General features: G+C 43.2%; 1 protein-coding gene and 1 pseudogene across 1 annotated transcript in view; one reads left to right on the top strand and one right to left on the bottom strand.

Moving 5' to 3' along the window:
• The window catches only part of ENTREP1 (endosomal transmembrane epsin interactor 1), a 76,346-nt gene extending 66,967 nt beyond the window's left edge, over nucleotides 1-9,379 (bottom strand). The window contains exon 1 of the mRNA XM_052644915.1: nucleotides 8,975-9,379. Coding sequence (XP_052500875.1) covers nucleotides 8,975-9,379 — 405 coding nt within the window. The remainder of the gene's footprint in view (nucleotides 1-8,974) is intronic.
• A 12,273-nt stretch (nucleotides 9,380-21,652) lies between these two features.
• Nucleotides 21,653-22,580, top strand: LOC128052464 (serine/threonine-protein phosphatase 2A catalytic subunit beta isoform-like; annotated as a pseudogene).
• Nucleotides 22,581-24,552: the final 1,972 nt, after the last annotated feature.

Here is a 24,552-nt window from a genome sequence, read left to right as displayed (position 1 = left end):
AACTCTGTGACTGATGAGATGGAGAAGGGGAAGCAGATGAAGTAGGACTGCATAGGTAGAAACCCTGGAATACTGAACAAAAGTGTCGTAGCTGGGGATGAATCCTTTAAGAGTTCAAGCCTTAAGAAATGGAGGGTCACATTTTGGGGAAAGGTGTGGAATTCATGACTGGGGAGAGGGGATGGGGACGCAAAAAGGAAGATGCGGTGTATTCAATGCCTCCACTCTCCTCAGGGGCAGCAGCAGCTGGGCCTGCATCCCAAGGGACTTAAGAAGGGCCCTAACACGGGCCCTTTTCATTACACCATAATGCTATTATTTGTTCAATTGTGTTTTACACTCACTTGCAATCTCATGAGGACTTGGATCTCTGAATATTCACTCAAGTATCACTAAAGGCTCCTAGGGGCACTCAGTTAGTTATGGCAGGAGTCAATGAGTGGATAAAGAATAAATGAATGAATGAAGATCAAAAACAGGAGATCAACTTGCTCAAAGATGACTGTGTAAGCCTAAACACACTTTCACTCCTGTGCTTCTTAAAAGAGCACAGCAACAGTAAAAAGCAGCTCCATTAGCATTCTTTCTGCCCAGTGCAAGCTACAACATGCTCTGAATAAATAGGTAAGAACCTATTTTCTAATATGAAATTATCTCTATATTATTATAATGAGATTTATTACACTTATGGTTTCACTCACTTGAAACCCATTCCTTGTAGCTTATAGGGAAAAGCAGAGGCCTTTCTTTATTTCTAATATTGCAAAGAAGGATATTGAGATACTCCAGGCAAGAATCATTGTTACCCACCATATATTGTGAATGTGGCTGAACTTTTCAGCTTAAAAATCAAATCATTAAAGTCAAAAGCATATATTAATAATTCTACTACCCTATTCTTCTGTGTTAATCCATTAACACATGGGTACTCAGTCACTTCAGGCACGTCTTTACAACCCCACGGACTGTAGCTCACCAGGCTCTTCTGTCCATGGAATTACCTGGCAAGAGTACTGGAGTGGGTTGCGATTTCCTACTCCAGGAATCCGATAACATGCTGTAGTGCAAAAATGTTCTGAATTCTGAATTATTCATCAAAGTTGCTGTATTAAATACAGAGTTAAAAAGAGTCACGTTATAGACATCCCATACTTACCTTGTAAAAAAACACACAATATTCACACCTCTTAATAACCTATCTTGCCCGATAGCTTTTACATTGGGAATTTTTTTTAATGTATGTGTGCATGTATCATTCTTTATCTGCCCAGGGCAACTCAGTAAAAGGTCTGACAAAGTGGACAACTGGGTATTTCTTGTGTATGCTTGTTGGTTACCACAATATCCCACAGGACAGAACACAAAAACTAGTCTGTTCACCTTACCTTAAATATTATCCTTATGTTTTAAAAAACACTGACAGAAGTTCTAGTATGTACCAGGCCTGGTGCTAGTGCTCAGCAACAAAGCATTTTCCTAAGTGTTCTCTAATTATACTTTAACAAAATCAACTCTGAGGCAAGAATCATCTCACTCATTTTTATAGGCGAGTAACTGAGGCTGAGAGGCTGAACATTTGCTCAAGAACTTATGACTCTGCTGTTGTGTAAAATAAAGGACCAAAGAAAATGAAATTTATCTCAAAGGTTATACTTTTAAAAACAGCTGCAATATTAAAGTAGTACTTGATGACCGTGATAGAAAAAATGTATTTACTATTGTTTGACTGGTAGAGATTTTAGAATTTTTGTGTTAGTTTCCCCTTTGAACCATTCATTTTTTACATTTTGTCACTGTAAAACTTTTTAAAGATTAACCTTAAGGTTCACCAATGTCTGTGTCTTTATAAGGAACTGGAATTTTGACAAAGAATCACAGAATCAAGGGAGGGGTGACCATGAGTTCAGGTCAGTGACTTCAACACAGAGACATGAATGATGATAAATGGCATTAGGGTCCCCAGAGAAGAACAAAAAATAGTAACTAATTCTCTACCACTTGCCTGAAATATCTCCCAAGGATCATACATGGCATTAGGGTCAGGAATTTTGGGTTTTGAGGGAGACAGAAAACAATGCAATTCTCTCTACGCTTTCATTAACCTGAAAGTGTGGTAGGCTGGTCTCTGTAATCCCAGTGGGATCTAAGTAACATTAACTGACTATGCCTCCAAACCGGGAACCAGGACAGCAAGGACTGAACACGGACATTTAAATCCTCCCTGTGCCACCCACCTGGGTCAAACTTCAGCATGTTTTTAACGTGTCTAATCTCTTAGCTTCATGAAGTTCGGGAATAATAATAGAGTCATTAGTCAAGGACACCAGCAAGGAAACAGATGATCATAGAGTGCCCCAAAACAATAAGCACATTAAAAACACTCTCTTCAAGTTGCTGAAAGTTAAGAATGTAAAGTATGGGGAAAGAGTCTTTATCAGTTCAGTTCAGTTCAGTCGCTCAGTCGTGTCCGGCTCTTTGCGACCCCATGATTCGCAGCACGCCAGGCCTCCCTGTCCATCACCAACTCGCGGAGTTCACTCAGACTCACGTCCATCGAGTCAGTGATGCCATCCAGCCATCTCATCCTCTGTCGTCCCCTTCTCCTCCTGCCCCCAATCCCTCCCAGCATCAGAGTCTTTTCCAATGAGTCAACTCTTCAGAAGAGGTGGCCAAAGTACTGGAGTTTCAGCTTTAGCATCATTCCTTCCAAAGAAATCCCAGGGCTGATCTCCTTCAGAATGGACTGGTTGGATGTCCTCGCTGTCCAGGGAACTCTCAAGAGTCTTCTCCAACACCACAGTTCAAAAGCATCAATTCTTTGGTGCTCAGCTTTCTTCACAGTCCAACTCTCACATCCATACATGACCACAGGAAAAACCATAGCCTTGACTAGACAGACCTTTGTTGGCAAAGTAATATCTCTGCTTTTCAATATGCTATTGAGGTTGGTCATAACTTTTCTTCCAAGGAGTAAGCGTTTTTTAATTTCATGGCTGCAGTCATCATCTGCAGTGATTTTGGAGCCCCAAAAAATAAAGTCTGACACTGTTTCCACTGTTTCCCCATCTATTTCCCATGAAGTGATAAGACTGGATGCCATGATCTCCGTTTTCTGAATGTTGAGCTTTAAGCCAACTTTTTCACTCTCCTCTTTCACTTTCATCAAGAGGCTTTGGAGTTCCTCTTCACTTTCTGCCATAAGGTGGTGTCATCTGCATATCTGAGGTTATTGACATTTCTTCCGGCAATCTTGATTCCAGCTTGTCACAGCTGATCACAGCTGACTGCTACAGCACAGGAGCAGCCGAGAGGAGCTACCCCGCGTGGGTCCGAGGTCAGGGGCGGTGGCTGGGAGGAGCTATCCCCTGCCCGAGGCCAGGGGCAGCAGCCGGGAGGAGCAACCCCACATCCAAGGAGCAGTGGCTGCGCGGGGCGTAGGAGGGCCTAAAGGAGCTATTCCATGTTCAAGGTTAGGAGGGGCGGCGGTGAGGAGATATCCGTCCTCCAAGGTAAGGAGCAGCGGCTGCGCTTTGCTGGAACAGCCGTGAAAAGATACCCCATGTCCAGGGTAAGAGAAACTCAAGTAAGAGGGTAGGTGTTGCAAGAGGGCATCAGAGGGGAGACACGCTGAAACCATAACCACAGAAAGCTAGTCAATCTAATCACACTAGGACCACAGCCTGTCTAACTCAATGAAACTAAGCCATGCCCTGTGGGGCCACCCAAGACGGGTGGGTCATGGTGGAGAGGTCTGACAGAATGTGGTCCACTGGAGAAGGGAATGGCAAACCACTTCAGTATTCTTGCCTTGAGAACCCCATGAACAGTAGGAAAAGGCAAAATGATAGGATACTGAAAGAGGAACTCCCCAGGTCAGTAGGTGCCCAATAGGCTACTGGAGATCAGTGGAGAAATAACTCCAGAAAAAATGAAGGGATGGAGCCAAAGCAAAAACAATATCCAGCTGTGGATGTGACTGGTGATAGAAGCAAGATCTGATGCTGTAAAGAGCAATATTGCATTGGAACCTGGAATGTTAGGTCCATGAATCAAGGCAAGTTGGAAGTGGTCAAACAGGAGATGGCAAGAGTGAACGTCGACATTCTAGGAATCAGCGAACTAAAATGGACTGGAATGGGTGAATTTAACTCAGATGACCATTATATCTACTACTGCGGGCAGGAATCCCTCAGAAGAAATGGAGTAGCCATCATGGTCAACAAAAGAGTCTGAAATGCAGTACTTGGATGCAATCTCAAAAATGACAGAATGATCTCTGTTCGTCTCCAAGGCAAACCATTCAATATCACAGTAATCCAAGTCTATGCCCCAACCAGTAACACTGAAGAAGCTGAAGTTGAACAGCTCTGTGAAGACCAAGACCTTTTAGAACTAACACCCAAAAAAGATGTCCTTTTCATTATAGAGGACTGGAATGCAAAAGTAGGAAATCAAGAAACACCTGGAGTAACAGGCAAATTTGGCCTTGGAAAATGGAATGAAGCAGGGCAAAGACTAATAGAGTTTTGCCAAGAGAATGCACTAGTCATAGCAAACACCCTCTTCCAACAACACAAGAGAAGACTCTACACATGGACATCACCAGATGGTCAACACTGAAATCAGACTGATTATATCCTTTGCAGCCAAGGATGGAGAAGCTCTATACAGTCAACAAAAACAAGACCAGGAGCTGACTGTGGCTCAGATCATGAACTCCTTATTGCCAAATTCAGACTGAAATCGAAGAGTCTTTATAGGACTTGCTAATTCTCAAATATATATTACAACAGGTAAAATATGCCTTCAAGATTCAGACAAGTGAAGGAAGCCTCCAAATCTCAGGCTCAAGGTGCGACTAGTTACAGGAGTATACATGGAAAAATATTCTTGAACTACAGTGTGTTTACCAAGATGGTCCTTTCAGATGAATCTGTTGCTGTTGTTGTTTAGTGCCTCTCTTAATCACGTCCAACTCTTTGCAATTCCATGGAACACAGACTGCCGGGTTCCTCTGTCCATGGGATTTTCCAGACAATAATAGCGGAGTAGGTTGCCTTTTCCTTCTCCAGGGGATCTTCCTGACCCAGGGATTGAACCCAGGTCTCCTGCATTGCAGGCAGATTCTTCACCATCCGAGCCAACAGGAAAGCCACCAGAGAAGCCCCAGATGAATATATTTGTCTCTTAATTTTGTATCAGATATATGAGCAAAACTTTTATTGAAGCCACAAGATTTGCTGATTTACTTGCTATAGCAGGCTCAGGGATATAATGGTTATTCAAAACTCGAAATATGAGGGTATCTTTCTACTGCATTCTTACGTGGGTTTGAAGTAACCTTAGACTTAAGTTGGCACTGCCACTCAGCTACCTACTTTCATATCCCAGTCAAAATTCTGAGTGACAAATAAAACACTGCAGCCATACAACGGATTCTCATTTGGTTATAAACAGGAATGAAGTATTGATACATGCCACAACATGGATGAACCTTGAAAATGTTCTACCAAGTGAAAGAAGCCAGTCACAACTGACTCCATTTATATGAAAGGTCCAGAATAACAACTCCATAGAGACAGAAAGTAAGTAATTGCTTGCTGATAAGGGAGTTAAGGGAGAAATGGGGTGTGACTGCTAATGGGTACAGGGTTTCTTTTGGAAAGTGATGAAAATTTTCTAAAATTGATCGTGGGGGTGGTTACAAAACTGTAATTTAATAAAAGTCATTGAATTGCACGCTTTAAATGGGTGATTTAAGTAGATTTAAATGGAATGTGAATTATATCTCAACAAAAGTGTTCATTTAAAAAAATGCTGCAGCCTTCAAGTCATAATTTAAGTTTTCATAAAAACTTTAGCTGTAATTAAATTAGTTACAATGTGCTATCAAGCCCCTCCCCTTTAACTATTAAGTCTCTTTCTTTTAGAAATACATTGTGAAATAGTTAATGTTGAAATTACCATGATGGAGATTCGGCTTAAAATAATCCAGTGGGTGTTACAAAGGAAGAATGAGTCTGAGCATACAGTGACCGTGTAAGTGTTAACTACTAAAGTTGGGTAATGGGTCACTGATGGAGGGTGATCATTATACTATTCTTTCGACGTGTGCTGAAATTTAAAATTTTCACAATAAAATAGTTAAGCGGAGTGAGGTTCTTAAGACTTCCTGGTCACTTCTATGCTATCTCTCTAGTCCATTTAGATTTTCTTTTTAAAAATACAGATGTACTGAAATACAGATAAAATGATGTGATGTCTGAGGTTTGTTTCACAATAGCATGGGAAGTGAATCTAACAAACAGACTGGAGAGCATGCTGAAACTGATTTCTACCCTGCTTGGAAAGCCCATCCTTCTGGAGTTAACAGAACACAGAGGGAACTCCCTGGTGGTCCAGTGGCTAGGACTCCACACTTTCCCTACCAAGGACCTGGGTTCCATCTCTGGTTGGGAAACTAAGATCCCCCAAGCCACCCAGTGGAGAGGGAAGAGGAGGACACATAGAGCCAGCAACAGAACCAGGAAGAGGTACAGATAAAACAGTGTGCAACAACTGGGGTAGCGGCATATGAAAATTCACTGTACAGTTTTTTAATAAATTTAAATTTTTCCATAAAGAAGAGTTTCAAAAAAAAAAAAAAAACGCCTCTCACACACATAAATTCAAAAGGTATGCTACTGCTGAAACCCTTGTCCTGCAACAGAGTTATGGGACGTAAGGCCATTCTCAAATCCTATTCCGTTGTTCTGGACATGCAGTATCTGTTGGTTCTGTTGTCACCACAAATTCTGAAGACAACCTCAGAAACAGGCCACAAAAATTAACAGTTGCAAATTTCATATAGAGTTGGGGGGCACAGGTGGAAAAAGGACCCTATAGAAAAGACTTAGTTCCAAATCACTGATTCTTTCCCTGCTCTGGTTTGCTGGGTCCTGGGGACAAGAACATGCCCAGCCAGCAGGCCCAAACTAGTAGCCTTTACCATCTGATACACACGTGTGTGCTAAGTTGCTTCAGTTGTGTCCGACTCTTTGTAACCCTATGGTCTGTGGCCCACCAGGTTCCTTTGTCCATGATATTCTCCGGGCAAGAATACTGGAGTGGTTAGTTCATCAAATCTAACCATGGCTCAACTGACATCTGAAATGCATTTACCTCTGATATAATTCACAGGAGTACACTGATTTAGGGGTTTAATTTTAGGAGAGAAAAAATAGTTTTCAGTAATCCTAAACTAGTTATCTTTGACAAGACAAGAGATTATGATTTTACAAAGAGCAAATCCCTAAAATGTATGCAAGAGTCACTTCTGGCCCAGGGTATTTAGAGAAATTAAATGCACCCATCATTTGGCTGAATTTAGTCTGACAAGTGGACTAAGGAGTAAGACAGAGCCAACCCCTACCTACCCTGTTGAGAATATTCCTCCTCGTGAAGTTTTGAAGAACTCCCAGAAGCCTGTTGGAGAGCCCAAGGGCAGGGCTAGAACTGGGGATTTCTTTTATATGTTGCACAGATTGTGAATTCCACCCACCACAGCACAGGCCGTACCAGCATCAAAATAAGCAGAACAAACTGGCATCAGTTTAAGTATAAAAACCAAGCCAGGCTCTACATACCTAATTTTCTTACAGTTCTTATTCAAACAATTACTTTGGGTTCAATTCGTTCTCCCTATAATCTTAAAATTCTTTGGTTCCCATGTGGCTCCTTGATAAAGAATCCACCTGCTAATGCAGGAGAATGCAGGAGACCCTGATTGGATCCTTGGGTGGGGAATATTCCCTGGAGGAGGAAATGGCAACCCACTCCAGTATTCTTGCCTAGGAAATCCCAAGGACAGAGGAACCTGGTGGGCTACAGTCCATGGGGTTGCAAAGAGTCCGACAGGAGTGAGCACCAACCACCGCCATATTCTTAAATCTGGTCTTGAAAGTGGGTTTGTGTGGACTTGCAAGGACCACCCAATGTTTTTAGGTATCCTACATTCATTACAGATCTCAGTAAGAACTATAGGCATTGCCAGGCTTTTAGATTTAATTTAGAGAAAGATTGTTTGCTTTACATATTCATCTTCCACGATCACTTCACGAAGACCTGTTTCCAAGTCTCTCAATCCCCAGCAAACCTCAAGACACTGGTTGCCTTGGAAGCTGTGAACTCTTTTGGAGGCAGGGATGCTCCAGGGCAGCAGACCTTTTGCCCCGCATCAGCCTTCTCTGTTGGAGGCGCCAGTCCGGTAGGGCCAGTGGCAGAGCCGGGTAGACATCTCCAAGCTCATCCACATGATGGCTTCCTGTTCTCAAGAATTAAATTCTGCCTAGCAGTTTGTGTGGCTCCAGGAACCCAGTGCGGGCCTAGGGCCCTCCTTTAACGACCAAGTACACGGCGAGTTAACACACTGTTATTACCTCTTGAGCTCGTCCCCAAACACAGTGGAGTTACTTTACACCAGACACTTCATGTTTACGTTTGCCTCAGTGCAGAATAAAATAAGTGACATGCCCCAACCTGTCACTTCATCCATCCCACAAATACCCCTGCCGTGTGCCTGGCACTACTGATAAACTGGTGAACAAAATAGATCGAGAGCCTTGCGGACGCTGTTAGCGAAGTAAACACTCAATGGCTGAAAGAAGAAGTTTACTCATTTTCTTCCCGCCTTTTTTTTTTTTTTTTTTTTTGCCACCGACCCCCATCCTTCTAGTCTCGCCAGGGGCTGGAAATCAAGTTTATCCTATTAGTTTGACAGGAATAACAAAACCCTTTAGCCTACATGGAATAGACACCGTCCAGGTGCAACCCAATTCACCACGGACCTCCACTCTCTCAACGGCCCAAACACTTCGACCGGTCTGAGAGGTTCTCCTCGCCAAGTGCAGCCCTAGGACGCTCAATCACGAGGCAGAGGAGGGAACCGGCCCGAGATCCCTGCTCCCGCGGTGAGCGGGGCGCGCGCGGCACTCACCGAGGAGCCGGCCCAGAACGGGCACGAGTTCTTCACCTGCGGGGAGCTGCTCAGCGACAGTGCCCCAAAGCTGAGTGCCACCATGCAGCAGCCCAGGATCAGCTGCAGCAGACCGAGCGACAACAGCAGGCGAGCGGGCAGCAGCGCGGAGCCCGGAGCCCCGGCCGCGGCGGCGGCCCGGCGGGAAGAGAGTGCAGGCGGCGCGGCCAGCACCCCGGCGGCGGTAGCCCCGCAGCGAGGCCGCGCCGGGGGCTGCAGCGCAGCCCGGGGCCAGCGCGGCCGTAGCGGGGGCAGCGGCGGCTCCTGGGCGGCGGCGGCCGCGGCGCCCGGGCCCCCGGCCTGCGGCCCGCCGGAGAGCCCGGCCACCGGGCAGCAGGAGCCCGGGAGCACCACAGGCAGGGACATGGACAAACGGGGAAGGAGCGGCCGGTGGCAGCGGGGAGCGGGCGCGGAGCTGAGCCGCCGGCGCCAGGCTCTGAGCACGCGGGCGGGCTCGGACGCGGAGGGGGCGGGAAGAAAACGCGCGCGGCCCAACCACTTGCTGCCGCAGCCGCCGCCCCGGCTCCCGCCGGCCGCACCCACCTGCCAGCCGGCGGGTCTGCCTCCGGCCTCCGGCCTCCCGGGCGCGCCCCCCTCCCACACCCCGCCCCCAACACCACGCACGCCCTGAGGTCCCGCCGCGCAGCGCCTGCACCCTTGGGGGCCCCGCCAAACCGGCGCTCTCTCCCGGGGCTCCAGAAGAGGTGCCCCAATTTTAAAACAGGTTCCCTCAGGCTAGGAGGGAACTGCGGACTGGGCGCGGAGGTACCGACAGCCGCCAAGCTGGGGCGCAACAGGAGCGCCGCAGGCGCGCTGGGGCCCCTCGCCCCTTTCCGGTCCAGCCGCGAGCGCGACTCTGGCGACCTTTCATACGAAGGGAGCCCGGCTTTACACTTTTCCCCGGCCTAGAGGAAGGATGACAGGAAGAGAGCTGTGGGTGACCTGGGAAAAGTCTAAGCCTCAGGGTTTCGGGAAAGGACGACGCAGAGCAAAGTCACCGTTCGCGTGGGGCTTCCCGGCGCTGACTGCTCTGCAGCCCCTCCGCCTGGGAAGTTGGGAGGTGGGGAATGAGGGGTATGGGTGCTTTCCTGGCACCAGCGTAGGAGTGGGCAGGAGGCCAAAGTTTCCTTGGAAGTATCCGGCATCCAGAAAGAGAACCAACGGCCTGGAGCGTTGGCAAGGGTTACATACACTCTGTGGCCGTCTCACCTTGACTCCTGAGCTGTATTAGGCATCATCTGGTAGAACAAAGAATCCCAGACTTTCAGAGAAATGGCCTCATAAAATTCTAATCTGTTTTTGGTAATTTATAAAATATATTTAGAACTTAAAAAGAAATGATTTGCCTTTATAAAATTTTATTTCCTAATGGTAGGAATTCTTATGTGTTGAAAGTGTTCTTATACATAAAATGATTATAATAGAATTTTTTCAGGTTAAGAACCAGAGCACTGTCACTCTGCAGAAAGTCAGTCTCAGTATTAGGTGAGCAATAAGTAAGGGGAGGGCATTTTATATCCTCCTGCCCACTAAATGCTCTGCTTACAAAGGCTGTATTTATTTCGTTCATTACTTACTGTAACTCACAATGTAATGTACTGCCAATGTGCAAGTGTGTCTACATGTACACTTTTTGAATTATTAAAGCACCTGTGATTCATAGTCTCAAGGACTTCTTTTACAAACTCCTCTTGGAAATAAACGTCAAATCCCGGAAAGAAAAAAGGAGTTGCCTTTTAAAATAAACGTTTGAAGTATGTGATTTCATGGACTTTAAAACATCTTATGGTAGGTATTCTTAAATTGCAAGTAATGTTAAATTGAGTTTCTCGTGTGCCAGATTATACATTTTAATTTATGCACAAGCTTAAAGGTATTCAGTTTTTAACATTCTACTACATTGTGTAATGTAAAAAAGTCTGAGTCTTGAGAAACTCTGTCAGCTAATAAGTTTATTCCGCTGGTCAGTCTCTGACACCCGAAACGTACTGTCAAAAATGTATTCTTTGGGTCTGTGTAGGTTGGTGCCAGAAATCAGATATCCTCCTTTCCTTTGGATGTTTAATGGCTGGAAAGGGAGAGCTGGTAACGGTCTGTTTCTTGGTGTGGATGCCAGTTCCATGGGTGAGACTCATTCTGAGAAAATTCATGAAGCTGTACTTTGTGCAGTGCTCTGTTTTTTATATTTAAATATTTTCAAGTCTTTCTGTGTACTTTACCCTTAAATTTTTGTCTGTTTCCCTATATAGAAACAGATGACAGCAAAGGTAACTAAAATCCATAGGCAGTTTTATCCAAGGCTTCACATATTTTTTCAGGCCACTAAACCTTTTCCTAAGCTGCTAATTAAGAGTTGTTGCACAGAAATTTTCTTTTATGTTGTTGTTATTGGCCATATTTATAGCTGTGAGATTCTTTTCCATCAACCCAAATCCATGAAACTTTGTCCCAACTTTCAAGATTATGCCAAATAGCACTTTTGGGTATTTGAGCTTTGGGTTGTATAACTCAAGACTGATTCTTTGCATCCCCCCAAACAATTGGTTACAGTAAGTCCTAAGTTATACCTGATCAGGCTGAGTTGTATGTTACTAAATTCTTATAGGATAATTCAGAGTCACTGACTTCATGTTGGCTTAAAAAAATTTAAGTGAGGATTTTGGAAAACAGGCAATTGCTCAAAAGTTAAAGAATTATCATTTGACCCAATAATTCCATTCCTCAGTATATACCCAAAAGAAGTAAAACATATGTCCACATAAAAGCCTATATACAAATAGCATTATTCACAATAGCCCAAAAGGTAAAAGCAAGTGTGGGTGAATGGATAAATGAAATGCGATATTATGGATGAATAGATAAACAAAATGCAGGAGAGCCATACAATGGGATATTTTCAACAATATAAAGGGGTGAAGTACTGGTTCATGCTACAACATGAACGAACCTTGAAAACATCATGCTAAGTGAAAGAAGATAGTCCCACAAGATCATATATTATGTGAATCCATTCATATGAAATCTCGACAGCAGACAAATCCATAGAGACAGAAAGTAGATTAATGATTGCTTAGGAATTGGAATGGGGGGAGTAGTTAGAAGATTGAATGGGGGTTTATAGCTAAAAGGTCAGGTGACTTTTTGAAGTGAAAAAATCTTGAAGTCTATTTTAGTGATGATTGCACAACCTTGGGAATATACTAAAAACCTAAAAACCACTGAATCGAACACTGAGTGGGGGAACGGTATCTCAATAAATATTACAGGTGAATCTATCATTAGCTCTTAATAAAGTCCTTACTAAGACATATTACAAATAATTAAAATAAAGACAAACATGTGGAAAATGTGACCAGGCATTTCATTAACGTGGGTGAAAATGCAAGGAAACAGTGGTTGTAGTATACTGTTGGGTGGAACCCAGCTGCCAGCTTTCCTCAATATCAAAGCCAAATTGCAAGGAGAAATTTACATCAACTCCTCCCTTCCGCATACCTCATTTTCCACTTCCCACACTCAAAGCCTTTTCTGCCCAGAAATTCAAATTCTTTCACTCAGGTTACACTGGATACCTTTATACAAACTCCTCAGTGCTTCCCACCATTCCTCAGAAGCCCCAACCTGCCAGCTAATTAGAGTGCTAGGAGAAACATGTTCCCTGGCAACCTGCCTCCAGTACTTAACATTTTACAAGGAGAAAAGCTTCTCTGAAGCAGGCAGAGTGGAATCCAGAAGTCCTCCTTTAATTTGGTGTCTCTGGAGCAGCTTTGCTAAGTTTGGTTCATGGACTACAGAACCACTTGAAAGCTGGTTGAAATGCAGGTTCATGGGCTTCCTTTATACTCACAGAACCTGACAATCTGGAAAGAACTGGCAAATTGCGTATTAACAAATTTTTAGAAACATGAATTGATAACCATGGTAGTAGTCAGACTCAAGAATCTTTACATGGGCATTTTCATATGGGAGGGGACTAGAAGTAGCTTAATAGTTGGAAGGGATTTAGCTTGAATACAAACTTAGATGTAAATATGTTGGAGGGAGAGGTTTTGCTGGGTCCCAGCCAGGCATTGCTGCCCAGGTGATTTTTATGCATAGGAAGGACTGAAACCACTGCGTTCTACTGGAAAGGGGACCAAATTAGGAGCCAGACATCCCAGGTTCTAGTCCCTCCTCCACTCAGTGATCTTGAGCAGCTCCAAACTTCTCTAGCCTCTATTGCTACCAAGGCCTGCGATTTTGAAATTCAGCCATCCAAATCACCATGATTTCTCAGGTGATCAGCATGAGAGCAGAGAGCAAGAAAAGCAGGTGAACTAAGGTGTGGAATAGTTAAACTTTCAGACCTAGAATAAAATGACAAAATGAAAAATGCTTCATTCTAAACTTTAAGCCCTCTTGTTTTTCCCTGGTGAAAAACAAGTTTTTCCCTGAGGTACAATTTTGAACAAGGATTGTGTCCAGGAAATTGAGTGGCAACTTGCATTATAAAATTCATTTTGCAAAGAAATAGCTGTGGAATTTTTTTTCTAATTAAGAGAGAGGGAGAACAAAAAAATGGAAGAAAAGAAAGCAACTTGAACATAGGTGGGCAAACCAGGTACTCTTTTTTTTCTGAAATAATGGTGCAGGTTCGTTGTTAAGGATTTCTAATGCCACTGGCCCCAAGACAGACTTATCTATTAAACAGAAGGCCTGCAGCCATAATTTTCTCTTTGAAATTAAATACTGAAGAACTTCTTATAATGCAAGTCTCACAAAACACAATTCAAGTCAATTGCTCTAAAATTTATTTATGGCTTATAATTTTCTAGGAGAAATAAGCTACACAAATATATGTAATAAACTATTTTATAAGCATGTGTTTATGAGAGAGAGAGTATGTGAATATTTGCGTGTGTGTGTGTTGTGAAACCTTGTAATCTCAGAGCTTCCTAGTTCAAGTTTCTGTAGACATTAAAGCTGTAATTTACCTTTGAGCACTTTTGAAGAAATCTCTTGAACAAATTTTTTACTTATATGAAATATGAAGCCTAGAAGATGTTTAGGAAAAACCTGGAGGATAACAAGAGAGGCTGTCCTTGCCTGGTGTGAGCAGAGTTCTCACCCTCCACTAAGGGGCTCTTGGTCTGAAGTGCTTGTCAGATCACCAAGGGAGCTTAAAAATATATACAACTTCTCCTTCATCTATTCCACTCATCCCACACCCCTCATCCCTTCTGGCAACCACCTCTGAATAGGTGAGGAGATTAAGAGGTACACATTCCCAGTTAGAAAATAAATAAGTCACAGGGACATAGTATACAGCACAGGGGAGAGAGTCAATAATGTTGTGATAACTTTGTATGGTGACAGATGATAACCAGACTGACCGTGGGGATCATTTTATAATGTATAGAAATACTGAATCTCTGCTGTACACTTGAAACTAATATAAGTTAATTACACCTGGTGGCTCAGATGGTAAAGCATCTGCCTGCAATGTGGGAGACCCGGGTTCGATTCCTGGGTTGGGAAGATCCCCTGGAGAAGGAAATGGCAATCCACTCCAGCACTCTTGCCTGGAAAATCCCATAGATGGAGGAGCCTGATAGGCTACAGTCCATGGGGTCGCAAAGAGTTGGACACGACTGAGCGACTTCAAAAAAAAAAAAAACTTCAATAAGAAAAAAATAATTTGATATATATGTGTATATCTATATATATATAATTTCTAAGCCCCCAGTTGTGAAGATACTGATTTATAAGGTTTCGGTAAGGTCCATACATACTATATTTAGTAAAAGTTCCCCAGAAGTTGAAGATGCCCTCAAAAGCTATGTCTCGAGACCAGTATACCTGTATGTGTGTGTGTGTGCCTGTGTACGTGTACACATGTTCTACTTTTTAGCAACTATTTACAGAAGATAAAACCTTGGGCCCTCAAAGACAGTCAGAGGATGGATTTGGGCCGGGCTTAGCGCAGCCCATGTGAACTGAGCTATAGATGTCCCTGTGTATACATTTGGGAAATGTACAAATTCTATGGATTTAAAATCTTAGCCACTGACCTACTGAAGACCACTTAGTCACCCAGGAAGAAAGAGGTGGGGTCTCCCCTGCAGGGAGAGGGCATGACTGCTGCCAGCCCTCCAGGAGAGGTGGAACTGAGAGCAACGTGGAGCTCAAGATGCAGGAAGAAGAGCAACCCTGTTCTCTCTCTGAGCCTCCTCGTAACACTGGCTACCGCCCTTCATGTTCTGCTATGACCAGGTTTGCGTGCGTTATTTCTAATTCATCTCTGTGAGGTAGCTCCTTGGCTGAACTGGGCTGGAAAGGAAGAGAAAGAAGCAAAAGAAAAACCATTCACCTTTGAGCCTCTTTTGCTCATAGTCACTATCTGTCTTTCTACAGTCCAGAGCACAAAAATAAATTGCTCTCCATGAAATGGTGTGGTACTAAATCACTCTCCCACCTCTTCTGATCTGATGGGCTGCTCTTGATAACAGATGTGAGTTCTGTGCATTCAACTGTGTGCTTTCACACCTTGTTCTGATTATACAAATAAGTATCTTGACATATAGGGGTTCCCTGGTGGTTCATCAATAAAGAATCCACCTGCCAATGCAGGAGATGCAAGTTAGATCTCTGGGTAGAGAAGATCCCCTGGAAAAGGAAATGGCAACCCACTCCAGTATTCTTGACCTGGGAAATCCCATGGACAGAGGAGCCTGGTGGGCAACAGTCCAGGGAGGTTGCGAAAAGTCAGACATGACTTAGCGACTGAATAACAACAACATTTTGACATGTGTCAGTCTTCTATCCCAGGCTCATTTTTACTTCTGGGGTTTTAAATATGCCGTTCCCTCTGCCAAAAATACTGTTCTATGCCTACCTCCTTGATGCGCAACTTGCATACACACATTCTCCCAGGACACCTCTACTCATCCCTAGGTTACAGATTGGAGCTTCTTTGCTCCAAAAAGTTGTCTGTGACATCCCCACAAGGCCACCTCCCCCCCAGAGGCCAGGTAGAGTGAACCCGCTTTGTGCTTCGTTTTGCTCTCTAATTCGCACCATATTGTGACTGCCTGATTTCTTGTCTAGATTCCTATCGAGACTCTGCATGTGGGAGGGTGGGGGTGGTGCATTAGAGGTGGAGGGGTGTGTGTGGAGGAGCTGGAAGGCTTTAAGCAAATACTGAGAATGTATTTGCTCCACTCATGAAGGGTGGAAGCTGGAACGAGCATAACAAAGGGTTCTGCGCGTTCACCAAGTGCCTGAGGCTGGGAACGGATAACGAAGGGTTATACGCCAGGCCTTGAGGCATTCGAAGGCTGCCTTCTGACCACCTGTTTCTGGGAGCAAGGACTGTTGTTTTATGATAAGACTCCCTTTAGAGTTTCGCCAAAGCTATGTTATGGCTTGGGCAGTGGGAACTGTATTTTATGCTTGAATGTTTTGATGTTTTATCGAGAAAGGCTACGTGCAAGTCTGCTTTATGCTCTGCTCCCTGAGACCATATATCTGCGAAAGCTGGACAATAAAATTTGTCAGTCCGCTAGAGGCTCTCCCTGAGTGTCCCCTTCAGAGTGCGGCCCTCCGAGCCTTACAGGTGTGGGGGAAGGCACATAATAAAAAAACACTTCAGAGACACTGCAATGCTCTACATCTTGATATGAGTGATAGAGTCTCCGATATATACATGCATAAAAATTCATCAAGCTGTGCATTTAAGATTTGTGTGTATCTCTGAATTATAACAACCGCCACCACCACCACAACAAGGTCAGGATACAAGAGAAAACTGCATACTCACTCATTTTAAAACTAAACATTAAACCTTAATTAAAATTTTAAAAACAACAATCTGATCTCCCAAGAGGGCTTGCCCTAGATCACTTGCTCAATAGAAGAACCAGTCTCCTGATTCCCACCTCAGAGCTGTTGCTATTATACTACATGGAGGTATTGGGTCACTGTCATATACATGAGGGACATAAGTTCTGTTTTAACCTGGGCAGCATGGTGACTCTGGGTTTATATAGCAATCCTCAAACCTGGACACGTTATGTGGTATGAAGACTCTTAGGACACCCCTGATGATTCAGAGGCAGTGTGGTTTGATGAAGGAGCTCTAGATGGCAAATTACTGGCCTCTTTACTAAACCAGGGCCTTTGCACTTTTGCTCTATCTGCAATGCTCTTCTCCCACATGTCTTGTCCCCTATTTCATTCACTTTTTAGAGAAATCACTCCTGACTTTCTTATCAAATGTGGCACTTTCCCACCTCCTTCATTCTCTATCCTCATATTCTAGATTTCTTCATGGTACTTATCACCATCTGACATTACATTGTAATTGTTTCCATGGCAATACGACAAATATAAGCTTCATGAGGCCAGGGACTTTGTGTGGAATAAGCCTATATTCTCTCCTAGAGCCATGCCTGATAAATATGAATCAATAAAGTTTTATTGAATAAACAAATGATCTTTGTTTTTTCTCTCACTTGCTGTGTGATCTTAGACAATTACGTCACCTCAGTGGGCTTCAGTCTTTTCCATTAATGGGGAGTGGGAGAGTGGGTGGGTAGGGAGGTGTTTAGACTGGATTGTGTGCATGGTTCTTTTCAGTTCTGACAGATAATTCTAAATGCCAGCATGTAGAATGCTCTCTTCTCCAAGTGCCTGGGTCTCCTTTAAAGAAGAATATTCTGATTATGAATCATCTCAATGTGAAAGTACAAAGAAAGTGTGTTTGTATCTGTGTGTGTTTGTGTGTGTGTAAATGAAGCTGAAAGACAAGCCAGGGCCCCACAGCCCTGGTGTCAGGCTACTTGCCACCCACATATCAGGTATCCCACTCCTGGTGGCTATGTTACATGTCAGCCTCAGAGCTTAGCCCCAGCGAGCAGAAGCTGTACCCCTCATGAACTCACAGGTTCTGCAGCTTAGAATGTGACTAAGGATGAGCTTGGCTATGACAGACCTCTGAGGAGACTCATGTAACTAACAAGCAAACCATCTTTGCTGGGATTGAGTGGGTGAGTGGAGACCTAAAGCAGGAGTGAGGTGGGGGTGGGGAGTAAAGGGCAGTGGTCCAAGGTTTTTAGTGTTCTTGGAGGTGGTGGATGGATGCAGTCCGGGGAAACCTCTGGGAACCCTGGAGGCCACTGACCATGGGCGTCATAAACAGAGACCCCAAGGGCAGCATGAAGTAGAGGGATGGATGCTGCACTTACCCAGAGTTAAACCTGAAACAGATCCAGGAAGCAGGGGGCTATGGTGCGTCTTGCAGGATACCAAGAGTCAGAGCGAGAAGACAGACAATGAATACATACACGTCTCATGTTTGCGTAAATCTTTCAAATACACCAACAGCCATGCTGGGTACTAAATTTTCACTCTCTAAGAAGAACTTGAGGTTCGGAGCTATAGACTGACTTCTTTCAAGACAAACTGCAAAATCAAAGCAAAAACCTAGGCCTTCTGACTTCTATTTTGGTCTCTTTCTCAGTAAACCACAGCAATATTTTGGGTACAATGTTACTCATGATTCAGAAAACATGGGAGAGGACCTTCAAAGAAGCCATTTTCGATTCTGTCTCGCCTCATTTTCAAGGACTTTTCTTTGCTTAACCATGCATTCCCAGTGAGGGCTGCCATGTTCTTGACTGATTCTGCCCTCAACTGGAGATTGGGTCTGGGGCAGATATCTGATCTGAAGGGGCCCTCCCCGCACCTTCCCTTAGGACCACAACTGGTTGGTCCATTTCAATAGAAAGACTTCATCATTGTGATTGCAAGACAGACAAACCCATATGAAGTGTCCAAATTAAAAAGTAGGATATTCCTCTAATGTTTCCTAAAAAGATGTTTGATCAAATTCAGCATCTAGTTCTCTAGTGAAAGAAGCCAGTTACAAAAAAGTCCCACATACTATATGACCCATTTGCATAAAATGTCCAGACAAGGGAAATTTATAAAGAAAGTAGACTAGTGATTGTTTAGGGTTGGGAGGGAATGGAGACAAAGCCAAATGGTATGAGGTTTCTCTTTGAAGTGATGAAATGTTCTAAAATTGACAGGGTGATGGTTGCACATATCTGTGAACATACTAAAAACCACTGAATGGCACATCTTAAATGGGTGAATTATACTGTATGTGAACAATTATTTCAATCCAGTTCTTTAAAATCCATTTCTGATTTTTAAATGGCATAACTTCTTGACATTATATCTATCTCCAATCATCATTAAGAACATACAAAACAGTTTCATTAAATTTACAGAAAAGTTAAGAATGTCCATATCCTCTATTTCCTAGCTAAGCAATGACAAATGTTTGGAAAAAAGAATAATTATGATTTCAAATATATGACCCATACCTGGACAAAGTAGGATAATCCTATCTGGAACATGAAAGAAGAAAAGAATTGATCACATTCAAATATCTTTCAAGTTAAATTTTTAAAATTATTTAAATAGCTTAGGTTCCCATCAGTGTTGAACTGGATGGAAAAAAAGACATTTTTGTACACAAAAATCAGGTAAGTGCAGTTCCAATCAAGTGATCATCTAGGTGGGACTCCTAGACTTTGTGAGCAGGCAGAGATTCAAGTATTTGGATAAACTGAATCTAGCTAGTGGTCTAAAGGAAAGTGAAAAGTGTTAAGTCGCTCAGTCATGTCTAACTCTTTTCGACATCACGGACTGTAGTCCTCCTTCAGGCTCCTCTGTCCATGCAGTTCTCCTGGCAAGAATACTGGAGTGGGTTACCATTCCCTTCTCTGGGGGATCTTTCCAACCCAGGGATCAAACCTGGGCCCCCTGCATTGCAGGTAAATTCTTTATCATCTGAGCCACAGGGAAGCAGTGGTCTATATGAGCCACATTTCTTTTTTAAGTTTTGAAGTCATAGCAAAAAACAAAACAAAACAAAACAAAACATCCAACTGTTCAAGAGGGAGGGGACATATGTATACCTATGGCTGATTCATGTCGATGTATGGCAGAAACCAACACAATATTGTAAAGCAACTATACTTCAGTTCAGTTCAGTCGCTCAGTCGTGTCCAACTCTGCAACCCCATGAATCACAGCAAGCCAGGCCTTCCGGTCCATCACCAACTCCCAGAGTTCACTCAAACTCATGTCCATCGAGTCCGTGATGCCATCCAGCCATCTTATCCTCTGTAGTCCCCTTCTCCTCCTGCCCTCAATCCCTCCCAGCATCAGGGTCTTTTCCAATAAGTCAACTCTTCGTATGAGGTGGCCAAAGTATGGGAGTTTCAGCTTCAGCATCAGTCCTTCCAATGAACATCCAGGACTGATCTCCTTTTGGATGGACTGGTTGGATCTCCTTGCAGTCCAAGGGACTCTCAAGAGTCTTCTCCAACACCACACTTCAAAAGCATCAATTCTTTGGCACTCAGCTTTCTTCACAGTCCAACTCTCATATCCATACATGACCACAGGAAAAACCATAGCCTTGACTAGACAGACCTTTGTTGGCAAAGTAATGTCTCTGCTTTTTAATATGCTATCTAGGTTGGTCATAACTTTCTTTCCAAGGAGTAAGCGTCTTTTAATTTCATGGCTGCAGTCACCATCTGCAGTGATTTTGGAGCTCAAAGAAATAAAGTCTGACACTGTTTCCACTGTTTCCCCATCTATTTCCCATGAAGTGATGGGACCAGATGCCATGATCTTCGTTTTCTGAATGTTGAGCTTCAAGCCAACTTTTTCACTCTTCTCTTTTACTTTCATCAAGAGGCTTTTTAGTTCCTCTTCACTTTCTGCCATAAGGGTGGTGTCATCTGCATATCTGAGGTTATTGATATTGCTCCCAGCAATCTTGATTCCAGCTTGTGCTTCTTCCAGCCCAGCATTTCTCATGATGTACTCTGCATTTAAGTTAAATAAGCAGGGTGACAATATACAGCCTTGACATACTCTTTTTCCTATTTGGAACCAGTCTGTTGTTCCATGTCCAGTTCTAACTGTTGCTTCCTGACCTGCATATAGATTTCTCAAGAGGCAGGTCAGGTGGTCTGGTATTCCCATCTCTTTGAGAATTTTCCACAGTTTATTGTGATCCACATAGTCAAAGGCTTTGGCATAGTCAATAAAGCAGAAGTAGATGTTTTCCTGGAACTCTCTTGCCTTTTCCATGATCCAACGGATGTTGGCAATTTGATCTCTGGTTCCTCTACCTTTTCTAAAACCAGCTTGAACATCTGGAAGTTCACGGTTCACGTATTGCTGAAGCCTGGCTTGGAGAATTTTGAGCATTAGTTTACTAGCATGTGAGATGAGTGCAATTGTGTGGTAGTTTGAGCATTCTTTTGCATCGCTTTTCTTTGGGGTTGGAATGAAAACGGACATTTTCCAGTCCTGTGGCCACTGCTGAATTTTCCAAAGTTGCTGGCATATTGAGTGCAGCACTTTCACAGCATCATCTTTCAGGATTTGAACTAGCTCAACTGGAATTCCATCAATTAAAAGTAAATAAAGTGGGCTCCTCCCCAACCGGGAGCGGGCGGCAGCGGGCAGCAGGTGTGGGGGGTGGCCTAGGGGAGCGGGGCCCGGGGCGGGGCGCGCGGGGGTTGGGGGGTGGGGGGCTGGACGAGGCGGCAGTGGAGGGGCGGGGCCGACATGGATGAGAAGGCGTTCGCTAAGGACCTGGACCAGTGGGGTCGAGCAGCTGAATGAGTGTAAACAGCTCAACGAGAACCAAGTCTGGACGCTGTGTGAAAAGGCTAAGGAAATTTTAACAACAGAATCAAATGTACAAGAGGCCCGTTGTCCTGTTACCGTCTGCGGAGATGTGCATGGTCAATTCCATGATCTTATGGAGCTCTTCAGAATCGGTGGGAAGTCACCAGATACAAACTATCTGTTCATGGGTGACTGTGTAGACAGAGGTTATTATTCTGTGGAGACGGTAACTCTTCTTGTGGCATTAAAGGTGCGTTATCCAGAACGCATTACAATACTGAGAGGAAGCCAGGAAAGCCGACAAATTGCCCAAGTATATGGCTTTTATGACGAATGTTTGCGAAAGTACGGAAATGCCAATGTTTGGAAATACTTTACAGATCTCTTGCATTATCTGCCACTTACAGCTTTAGTAAATGGACAGGTATTCTGCCTCCATGGTGGCCTCTGTCCATCCATAGATACACTGGGTCATATAGGAGCCCCGATCGTTCACAAGAAGTTCCACAGGAGGGCCCAGTGTGTGATCTCTTATGGTCAGGTCCAGATGATCGTGGTGGGTGGGGTATTTCACCACGTGGTGCTGGCTACACATTGGGACAAGATATTTCTGAAACGTTTAACCATGCTAATGGTCTCACACTGGTTTCTCGCGCTCACCAACTTGTAATGGAGGGATATAATTGGTGTCACGATCGGAACGTGGCACCATTTTCAGTGCACCCAATTACTGTTATCGTTGTGGGAACCAGGCTGCTATCATGGAATTAGATGACACTTTGAAATATTCCTTCCTTCAGTTTGACCCAGCACCTCTCGTGGAGAGCATCATGTGACCCGGGGCACCCCAGACTGCTTCCTGTAAATCCCTCTTGGGAAAACTTGCCTTTGTATGTGGAAGTATATCTGGCTTTATATATATATATATATAAACAAAACAACAAAAAAAGCAACAGTAATCTATGTGTTTCTGTAACAAATTGGGATCTGTCTTGGCATTAAACCACATCATGGACCAAAATGTGCCGTACTAATGATGAGCATTCAGCACAATTTGAGACTGAAATTAGTTCAACACTATGTTCTAGATTGGTTGGTCTTAACAGTTTGCCTGCTGTATTTGTAGTAACCATTTCCCTTGGCACTGTTCAAGCGGAAAAGGTAACTAACCCCATCTCTTGCACTTACTGGGAAATTTTAGTTGAGTGTTTAACTGGCATGGATTAATAGGGTTGGATTTTTATTTTTTAGAAAAATTCACAAGCTAACTTCCACTTAATTCATTACCATTTATTTTATTGAAATGTATAATTAACTGAAAAAAGGATTCTTGGGAGTACATTGTCATAGCATTTAAAGAGATTTCCCTTCTTTAAAAATAAATTACTGTTTTATGTTGATCTGCATATTTCTGTATATTTGTCATGATAGTGCTTGCATTCTACTTGGCGTACTGAGCAAATAAACTTTCTGTTTTAAACAAACAAAAAAAAAGTAAATAAATTTTAAAAACAAACAAAAAAGGCAACCTCAACATGACAGCGGTGTGAGTGAAAAGAGATGTTCTGGATATCTGTAGCTCCAGGCCTCACACATGGCCTTCATTTCTAGTCGTCAGTCATCACAGTTAGCTGAGACGGCAGCACATCTCACCTAATTTAAGACACCATCATTTTAAGTTTCATTGAGAAGGACTAACTGCTGCTAATTAAGGTGCCGCTGATTGTAAGACACATCCCAATTTCAGTGGTGTTAAAATGTGAAAAAAAAAAAAAAAAGCACATATCTTGGAATAAGATGAAGTTTCCTTGGTGATTAAGCATCTTTTAACCCTGGGTGATTAAGAATTAAATATTCTGAGCTCTCTGGAAGTCTATGAGTATTCCTTAGTGAGTGCATACATGCTCAGTCACTTCCGTTGTGTCTGACTCTGCAACTCTATGGACTGTCGCCCACCAGGCTCCTCTGTCATGGGATTCTCTAGGCAAGAATACTGGAGTGAGTTGCCATGCCCTCCTCGAGGGGACTTCCTGACCTAGGGATTGAACCCGTGTCTCTTATGTCTCCTGCATTGGCAGGCAGGTTCTTTACCACTAGCGCCACCTGGGAAGCCCATTCCTCAGTGAGTACTGGGTTTTTAATTCTGGGAAGATTTAAAACTAAACATTAAAAATTTTAAAGGAACCAAAACCATGGTATTAACACTTGGTGTTTGGAAAGACTCTAGAAAGATTTGATATCCTATATGTTTGTAATACTGAAGATACTGTAATTCTTCTCTAGGAGATATTCCCAACCTAGGAATCAAACTTGGGTCTCCTGCATTGCAGGCAGACTATTTACCATCTGAGCCATTGGGATAGAGGCTAATACTGAACAGAATTGGGTGTATTAGAGTAATAGCCTTGTAAAGTCAGTTTAAAATATTCAAGGGAATAACTAAGTTAGATTTACAATATTATGTTGAAATCCCAACAAGTTCATATGCAGAATTGGAATCTCAGACTTCTCTTATTTATAAGGCTAATTTACTGCATTTATAAGAGTTATCTTCAGAAAGATTGGTTTGTTTGGTCAAGCAATTATGGTTTAAAAGAAACTCACATATATTAGATTGATAAATGATGTTTGAAATGTTGAAACTGTTTCATTAACTGAGTTTTCAAACAGACCAAACAATATTTGAATCACTTAAAAAGTGATAGTTAACAACTGCAAGATTATAGATAGAACTAAAAGTTCCGTAAGAACTAGAACTATAATACATTGAGAACAACTTGTTTAAATCAAAAGTAAACTTCTGAAGAGTCTTTTCTACAAATAAAACCCATCCTCAA

Source organism: Budorcas taxicolor, chromosome 8 (genome assembly GCF_023091745.1).
Source record: "Budorcas taxicolor isolate Tak-1 chromosome 8, Takin1.1, whole genome shotgun sequence".
In the NCBI taxonomy this organism is placed as follows: Eukaryota; Metazoa; Chordata; class Mammalia; order Artiodactyla; family Bovidae; genus Budorcas; species Budorcas taxicolor.
The sequence above is the reverse complement of the archived record's forward strand: the minus strand, read 5'-3'. Positions and strand labels throughout refer to the sequence as shown.